This window comes from Corylus avellana, chromosome ca7, assembly GCF_901000735.1.
Source record: "Corylus avellana chromosome ca7, CavTom2PMs-1.0".
NCBI classification, from domain to species: Eukaryota; Viridiplantae; Streptophyta; class Magnoliopsida; order Fagales; family Betulaceae; genus Corylus; species Corylus avellana.
In genome coordinates, this window is record NC_081547.1 from 24403703 (window position 1) to 24412919 (window position 9217).

The following is a 9217-nucleotide window of genomic DNA, read 5'->3' on the forward strand; positions in this document are numbered from 1 at the left end:
CTATTTGTTATTTTTTTTTTTTTAAAAAAAAAAAATCGTTCAATAACATGTACACAATCTCTTGAGTTAATGTCCTAGAATATTGAATACAGGTGATTTCTTTTGCTTCATTGGGAATTCAATTGCAATACTCATTGAGGTATTTTTTTGTTATTCGAAATACATGTATTTATACTTTTTAGTTGAAATATAATATTATTTCAATTATTCTTCTTAAATTCATTTCATCCCGTTATTTTGAATTGTATCATTAATTCCCAAATGTTGTGTAGTATTTTTTTTTTCAAATGAATTTCTTTCTATTTAAATCTTTAATTCATAATTGCTCTTTAATATGATTCAACCATTCATATTACATGAAACAAAATGTGTATAACTATATGAAACACTTTTTTTTTTTTTTTTTTGAAAGAATAATAGTGGAATCTTATTGAAGCTCACAAAGAGCAAATCAGGAAAAGAGGAGTGGGGTCTCCTCCTTCCTAATAATACCATCAATACACGATGGAATACAATGCCACCAATGTTTGTCAGTGACATGGGTACAAGCTTCTTTACCTAAGTGATGGGCAGCAGAATTTGCTCCCCTAATAATATGAACAAAGCTTGACAAAGCGAACCCACCCAGCAACCACTTCACATTCTCCACAAAATGGCCATAGCTGCTCTCACATGCTTCCCTGGAGTTTATTGCTTTCACAATCATTAAAGCATCTCCTTCAAAAATAACGTTCGAATAGCCCATCTCCTTAGCAAAAATCACGGCATGTAAAGCAGCTAGAGCTTCTGCCGTTGTAGGTTCCACTTCTATACTCTTCTTAATCCCACAAGCCATCAAGAATCTACCATTTGCATCCCTTGCTAATAAACCCAGCCCAACACAGAAGTTTCAGTGATCTAATGCAGCGTCCCAGTTCACTTTGATCATTCTTACCGGGGGGGGGGGGGCCTGCCACGAACTCACTTGTGGATGGTGTGTTATAATTTTCGCCCCCCCTGGTTGTGCCATAACCCTCTGGAAGTATTCTAAATCAGCAGCTGCTTTCTCAACTAATTGGTTAGGAGAAAGAAAAGTACTAACATTATTGCGTCTCATCCAGATGCTTCTAGCTATTACCGCAAAGAGTTCCAGCTCTTGTTGCTCATAACAACCAATCAGATCTTCAAACAACTGCATAAAATTTCCATCACCACATATACTCTTCTGTAGCTTAATGGAACCGCAACTCCACACATCAGATGCTGAAGGGCAAGACCAAACAATATGCTCCGTGCTTTCCTCCTTTAGATGACAGATTGGGCACTAGGTGAGTCAATCACTTTTTTCTTGCACAAATTGGTTTTAGTTGGCAAACAGATTGTGGCAAGCTCTCCATACAAACATCTTCACTGTGTTAGGGACGTTCAGTTTCCAACATACTTTCCAAATATCTCTCCCTCGTCCTTGGTTTGACCATCCCCCACATGCCTCGGCATGCCGATCAACAGCCAAATGATAAGCACTGCGGACTGAAAACTATCCATTGGCTGCACACCTCCAAATTAATTTATCTTTGGGGAATAAAGGACTAAGAGGAATTTTCTGTATCACTGCTGCTTCCTCCTCAGAAAAATTTTATGAGATTAAATCATGTTTCCATCCCCCCGTATCCACATCAATCAAGTCATGCACCATGGAATTAGTCGCAAGTGTGCTCGGTGTTGACTGGACGGCAAATGTGGTTGGTCTTAGGAGCCAACAGTCTCCCTATACCCGGATATCTTTCCCATCTCCTACCCTCCATATAGTCCGCTGCTTTATAATATCCTTTGCCGAGATGATGCTCCTCCAAGCCAAAGATGGCCTTTTCACCACTTGAGCTTCTAAAACCCTCATCGTAGGGTAATATTTTGCTTTAATAGTTCGAGCTACTAGAGAATCTGGATTTTGAATGAGTCTCCAAATTTGTTTTGCTAAAAGTGCCTTATTAAATAAGACCAAGTCTCTGAATCCGAGACCCCCCTTTGCCTTGGACGTACTCATCTGTTCCCAACTCATCCAATAAATTTTGGACAAGTTCTTCTTATGCCCCCACCAGAACCTTTGCATAAGCCTATTAATATCCTTACATAAAGAAACCGGCAGTAAAAACACCGACATACAATATGTGGGAATGGCTTGAATAATGGCCTTCAACAAAATTTCCTTCCCCCGCCTGAGAAAGAAAATTGACTTTCCAATTTTGCAACCGGTTCCACACTCTATCCTTAATATTTGAAAGCTTTTGATCTCGATCTTCCCACCAAAGTTGGCAGCCCCAAGTATCTCTCATATTTATCAATAGCTTGTAATCCTGACAGCTGGGTAATCTCTTCTCTTTTAGCACCGCTTGTGTTGCGACTAAAAAATAGGGAGGTCTTGTCCTTATTCAACTTCTGTCCCGAGGCCGCTCCGTATTTGTCTAAAATTTTTGTAAGTCGTCTCCACTCCACCGAATCAGCCTTACAAAAGAGAAGGCTATCGTCCGCAAAGAAGAGATGGTTGATTCGTGGACCATTCTTCGAAGTAGACACCCCTGTAATAACCCCATTTTCCTCCGCTCTGCTTAGCATAGAGCTAAGTGCCTCTGCACAGATAAGAAAAAGATATGGTGATAGAGGATCACCTTGTCTCAAACCTCTATCTGGGATTATATGGCCCACCGGCTGCCCATTGACAATAATTGAATAGGTGACGGTTCGAACACACTCCATAATCAATTGTACCCATCTTGTGCATTACTGACTCCAAAAACACCCACTCCACCCTGTCGTAAGCTTTACTCATATCCAGCTTGATGCCCATGTAGCCTACTTTACTCCACATATGGGTATGCATGGAATGTAAAGTTTCGTAAGCTGCTAATATATTGTCTGTTATTAAACGCCCTGGACGAAAAACACTTTGAAAGGGTGATATTACATGAGGTAGGACCTCCCTGAGCCTATTAGCTAAAACTTTTGATATAATCTTATACAAAACATTACATAAGCTAATAGGCCTATAATCAGAAACACACTTGGGATTATTATTTTTCGGAATCAGTGCAATGTGAGTTGTATTGAGAATAGGTTCTATAACAGCTCTGGGCCTCGTACTCCAATGCTGTTGGTAGAATCCAGCAGTATATTAGTCGGCTGCTGGTGCTTTTAATGGTGCCATCTGTTTAAGCACAGCTACAATCTCCTCCATAATGAAAGGCGCCAAGAGTTTGCTGCCCATTTCACAGGTCACCTTCCGCTCCACTGCATTTGTACATTCAGCAATAGCAGTTGGCCTAGCCGAAGTAAAGAGGCTCTTATAATGAGCCACAAAAGCTTTCTCAATCCCCTCCGTCGTATCCCACGCTTGGCCATTTCCATCTACAATCTGAGAGATAGTATTACTAGTTCTCCGCTGCGTGGCACACGCATGAAAAAACTTCGTATTACGATCTCCATGGATAAGCCAATTCTTCTTAGCTCTTTGCCTCCATTTTGTGTCTTCTTGCTCTAGCAGCCCGTTCACCTCTTCCATTAGAGCTTGTTCAGCCACCAAATTAATGTTCCCTTCTGCCCCTTGCAACTCTTCAAGCTCTTTTGTTTTAGACCGAATAAGATCTTCTGTAACATGGACTGTTTTTTTTACCCATCTCAAAATGGATCGCTTACATGATTGGAGCTTCCCATGTACATTCTGCTGTGGATTCTCCCCCCTTTGTTTCATGCGCCAACTTTTCCCCACCTCTTTCTTGAAATCTGGATATGACTCCCAATTAACCTCAAAACGAAATGGTCGGCTAGCTCTTCTCCTCACGCCACCAGCATCAAAACATAGAAGGAGAGGGTTATGGTCTGAATTGTGCCGAGCCATCACCTTCACTTCGGAACAAGCAAAATTTGAGAGCCATTTGGCATTAGCAACGGCCCGATCCAGCCATTTTTGCGTAAACGCATTATCCGTTCTATCATTAGTCCATGTAAATTTAGACCCTTGGAAACCCATATCGCTAAGCCTACATTCCTCCAAAACTTTTTGAAAATCCTCCATTTTTCTTCTAGTTTTTGCAATAGCTCCCTTATGTTCGGACAGACATACTATCTCATTAAAATCTCCAACACACAGCCATGGGGTATGGGCAAAAGAAGAGAGATACCGAAGTAGACTCCAAGCTTCCCTTCTCTTGGCTACCTCTGGATGGCCATAAAAACCTGTGAGTTTCCACTCCAATCCACTTGGATGCGTACGTACGATAGCACTGATATGTTGCCTACTATAGTTTTGTATTTCCACCATAAAATTATTTTTCCACAACAGAATCAATCCTCCGCTTTTCCCTATGCTGTCCACCACAAACATGTTATGCATCCTTAGTTTGATCCTTAGTCTCTTTTATTCCTTTTTCTGTGGCTCGATCTTCTCCCCCTACCCTATCCAAATTCTTCTTTTTCCCCGCACCATTATCCCCCTGTTCAGCACACACCGACTGTGCAAGCCCCAAAGTATACGATGCATGTTGTTTCTTCATGGGGATCGTCAATCTGTGGCTTTTCGTTGAGCTCACCGTAGTGTTGCCGTGTGCTTTGGAGTTCCCAAAACAAACATTGGGGACACCTCAGTATGACCACCAGGTGGATAATTTGCATGACTCCCACCTATCTCACCACTCTGAAGCCCATCTACTTTGTTGCTATTATCAACCATGGCCCAAACCATCTTCTCCTTAATAGAATCTCATTGGCCCACATAAATATTCTTTCCCCCACTTAAAAGAAGCTCAGTTGTAGATTGGCTCCGTGTCATAACTCCCAAATCTTTAACATTATTGCTCTCCACCCCAAAAGGACCCAAATCACAGCCCCCTTCATTTTCGCCCGAATCCTCTCCCCCATTAATCTCCTCATCCCGTAACTGAAGTTGTCTAGGATCTGCACACCTTGAATTGGGGTAATCAGAGTGGCTTAGTGTACCCAAAATACCCCTCACCAGAGTCTTTGCTATTTCAGATGAGCCTCCACCACTTTGGTCATTCTCCGTCTCCTCTTCTCTTTCTTTCCCGTCTCTGCGTTGGTGTCCAGATCCTCCGGAAAAATTTTCTGGTTGAACGTGGTTGTTTCTCCCCCCTGCCGCCCAACCTCCGCCCCTCCCAAATCTTCTAGTTGGTGATAGGACCCGGAGCCACGGACCAAACTCTACTTTCTTTTCCCCCCCATGAATTCCCCTGCTTGCTAGTCCTCCACAACCATTCTTCCCATGTTTTATTACTCCACAAGTATAGCAATACCATAGGATCTTCTCATATTGGAAAGCGATCCAAATAGACTTTCCCCTCAGATTTATAGTCCTTCTGCGTGAGGGGGGCTTGGATAGATCCAGTCGAATCCGAACTCTTAGGAACTCCCCCCACCCTACACCTTCCTCCGTGACGTCAATATCTTCAACTTCTCCCACCGAAGCCCCAATCTTCAGCCCCACATCTCTACCCATGCAGGATAAAGGGAGCCCAAACATGCGGACCCAGAACGATGCTTTGTCGAACTCCAATTGGAATGGTGAAGTTACTCCATTGTAATCAACTATTGCAAAGAGATGATCATCAAATTTCCACGGCCTGCCTTCCAGAATACGAATTTTATCACATTCATTCGCAAACTCAATTGGGAACAGATTTGCGCCCAAAGATTTAAAAGTAACCCGGTCTGAAGGATGCCAGGCTCGTATCAATGGTGTCTTGAGAATGTCCTTCCCCACAATTCGATCTGCTAGTAATTTTCCAACAATACAAGCATTTCCCCGAGCAGCCACATGAGCGATATCTACCTCTCCTATAGCAAGGTCTGCCCTTTCTTCTTCCATCAACGTAAGATTCTCCCATAGGCGAGATAATTCCTCCGCCGTGTTCCCCATCGCTTTTGTATGATCCTCTCGGTCACTCCGATACAATACCCGCTCCACCCTAAGGATGGGGGATACAAAGCTTCACCTCTGGGCGTCGACAGGAAACCCTAGAGAGAAGAGCTATAAAAAATTATAATAAATAAAAAAAAATTGTTTAAATATTAATGTGTTTAAGTTTATTTTTACGCGTGAAATAAGTATATAGAATGTTGCTTTTAAATTATTCTTCACTTCAAAATTTTGCAATAGAAACAAAATGGAAAATTCAACATTAGCACGACAAAGAAGACAAACGATTATGCATAACAAAGCGAAATGACATCATATTAGTGATATTGGAAGTGGCTCTAGCCAAATTAGGAGTTGCAGTATCATTCAACCAACAGATTCGGCTGCTCAAAGTTTGACAGAACATTATGGATCAAGCTCTAGGACTTGCAATGAAGATATTCCAAGTAAATTAGCTACTAAATCTTTTAGATTTTAACAATAAATAAATAAATTTAATCCAATATTTCTTTCTTTTTCTCTCCCCTATTTTATACAGGGAAATTTAATGAACCTTGGAATTTCGGCTCACCTTCTTATGAATGTGAGAATTGTCTTGCAAGAGTTTGGTACGAAGAAAGAAGAGTAAAGTCTAGGAGATCTAATCCTAAATTTCTTTATGTTGTATGAATGGCCAAGTGAAATTACCTTTGCTTAAGAGACCACCTACAGTTCTTGAAGAATTGTTAAATCCAGTTGGAGGTCAGCGTTCAAAAAAATTTAAGGCACAAATAAGGAGTTATAATGCCATGTTTGCTATGACGTCCATGGGTGGAAAAGTAGATCATAGAGTTAATGAGAGAAGAGGTCCTTATATTTTTCGACTCAACGGTCAAAACTATCATAGAATTGGAACACTACTCCTAGCTAATGGCTTAAACCCCAGTTTTGCACAACGGTATTTTTACAATACTGACAAATAGAATTAAAGCCTTGAATAATTTTGACAATAGCATTGATCCCTCTATTGTTGATGCCCTAGTTCGAATGCTAGATGAATCAAATCAATTGGTGAAGATATTTCGGATGGCTAGAGACCGTTTTAGAGAAGGTATTATCCACAACTTATGATTGTGTCTAATTGAGTCACGATTAACTGATGAAAGAGTACAAAATCTTCCCACATGTTCTGAAATTGCTGCAATTATTGTTGGTGACATTGGTATTGATGATGCATATTGTGATGTTATTGTCGATTACAAAGAAGGTGGATTATAAAGGATCAATGAGTTGCATCCATCATTTATGTCGTTACAATATCCTCTTTTTTATTTCCATATGGGGAGGATGGTTATAGGCTTGGTATTTTTCTCTTAATCTTCTGGGTTAATCTTGAGCTTTTTTTGGGTTTTGATTATTGGGTTTTTTTTTTTTTTTGTATATTTTTCTCTTAATCTTTTGGGTTAATCTTGAGCTTTTGGGTATTGATTTTTGGGTTTTGTTTTTCGGTTTAATCTTGAGCTTTTGGGTATTGATTTTTGGGTTTTGTTTTTCGGGTTAATCTTGAGCTTTTGGGTTTTGTTGAGCTTTTGGGTTTTGTTGTATATTTTTCTCTTTATCTTCTGGGTTGAGCTCTTGGGTATTGATTTTGGGAGCCCCTACTATGCGGTCATGCTGCAAAAGGGGTGTTTTGCAGTATCCACTCTTGTGGTGACAGCTCATTTTGACAAAATGAAATCAAAACAGCAAACCAAAATACAAACCGGCGCCAGCAAACCCACCCCCACCGGCGCCGAAGAGCATACAACGGGCCAGCTTGTTGTCTGGTAAACCAGCTTTCCAGCTGAAAAAAATCAGCATCGCCGCCGGCCAGCTTTCTTTCTCCCAAACCCTCTTTTCTTTATCCCAAACCGAGCATAGCCGTCCAGAAAAAACCAGAAAAAAACGGCCGGCGAAAAAACAAGAAAAAACAAAACAGAAAAAATCAGTAAAACCAGAAAAAACAAAACCCAAACTCCAAATCCCCCCTTCTTCCCAAACTCCAAACCCCAATCAGCCGAACCAAGAGAGACCCTACAAAATCAACAAAAACAAATTTCTGCAATCAGCTCCATCAACAACCCAATCAGAAATTCGATGAGACCCAGGCGAAACTCAGCTTCAAAACTCATTTCTAATGCCTCTAAATCGTTTTTGGATTCAAAACTAAAACTTAGAGAGGAAGATTAACCCTTAGGAAATTTTATCACCCTAAATGGATCCACCGGAGAGGGCTGCCGGCTTGAGAAAGGAGACCCTTGGGTCTGCATACCCACGACCGGCGTGACCCAGAGAAGAAAGAAGAAGTGAAAGTGGGAGGGAAAGAGAAGTGCTGCAAATTTTCAGTGAAAAACAGAGAAGAAGAGAGAAAAAGAGAAGAATCAAGTGTATTAGGTTGTAGAGTTTTTTTGTGCATTTTATTTGCTTTATGTTATGTGTCTTGCAGCTATTGGGCAGCATGACTGCATATGAGGGTTTCTCATTGATTTTTGGGTATTTTTTTTTCGTATATTCTTCTCTTAATCTTGTGTGTTAATCTTGAGCTTTTGGGTATTATTGATTTTTGGGTTCTTTTGAATTTTTTTTCTTAATCTTCTGGTTTAATCTTGAGCTTTTGGGTATTAAATTGATGTTGTGTTCTCTGGGCTTCTTCAAGTCTTCAGTTAGGTTGAATTATAGGATGTTTGTGTTTTTCTTGAGCTTTTGGGTATTATTTTTGGGTTTTTTTTGGATATTTTTATCTTGATCTTCTGGGTTAATATTGAGCTTTTGGGTTTTGTTTTGGTTTAATCTGGAGCTTTTCGGTTTTGATTTTTGGGTTTTTTTTTTTTTTTTTTCTTAATATTTTTGTGTTAATCTTGAGCTTTTTATGTATTATTTTTTTATGTATTTTTTTTTTTTGGTATATTTTTCTCTTATTCTTCTGGTTAATCTTGAACTTTTTTTGACTTTTGATTTTTGGGTTTGTTTGAGAGCTCCATATTTTATGAATGTTTGTTATTGAAATATGTACCAAACATCAATTATAAGTTTTTTTAATTGACAATTTTTCTCTCCCGATTTGAGAGCTCATATATTTTACTGAAGAAGAATGCTCTTTTCATTCTCCACCATCTCCTCTCTCTGTTTTTTTTTTTTTTTTTTATGAAAAAATCAAGATGTTGAAAGAAGGAAGATGGTGAAGAGATGGTGAGGAGAATGGGTTGTAGCAACCCTACTTAAAAAAAAAATAAATAAATAAATAAAACCTATTTTTTTTTGTTCATTTTTTAAAACGAAATTTGTTTAAAAAAA

At 39.7% G+C, this 9217-nt stretch overlaps 1 protein-coding gene across 1 annotated transcript; it reads right to left on the reverse strand.

The window, feature by feature from the left end:
• Nucleotides 1-3148: 3148 nt before the first annotated feature.
• Nucleotides 3149-4048, reverse strand: LOC132188044 (uncharacterized). Its single transcript, XM_059602457.1, has one exon. It carries the CDS (start codon nucleotides 4046-4048, stop codon nucleotides 3149-3151), a length of 900 nt encoding a protein of 299 aa, XP_059458440.1.
• Between the last annotated feature and the right edge of the window lie 5169 nt (nucleotides 4049-9217).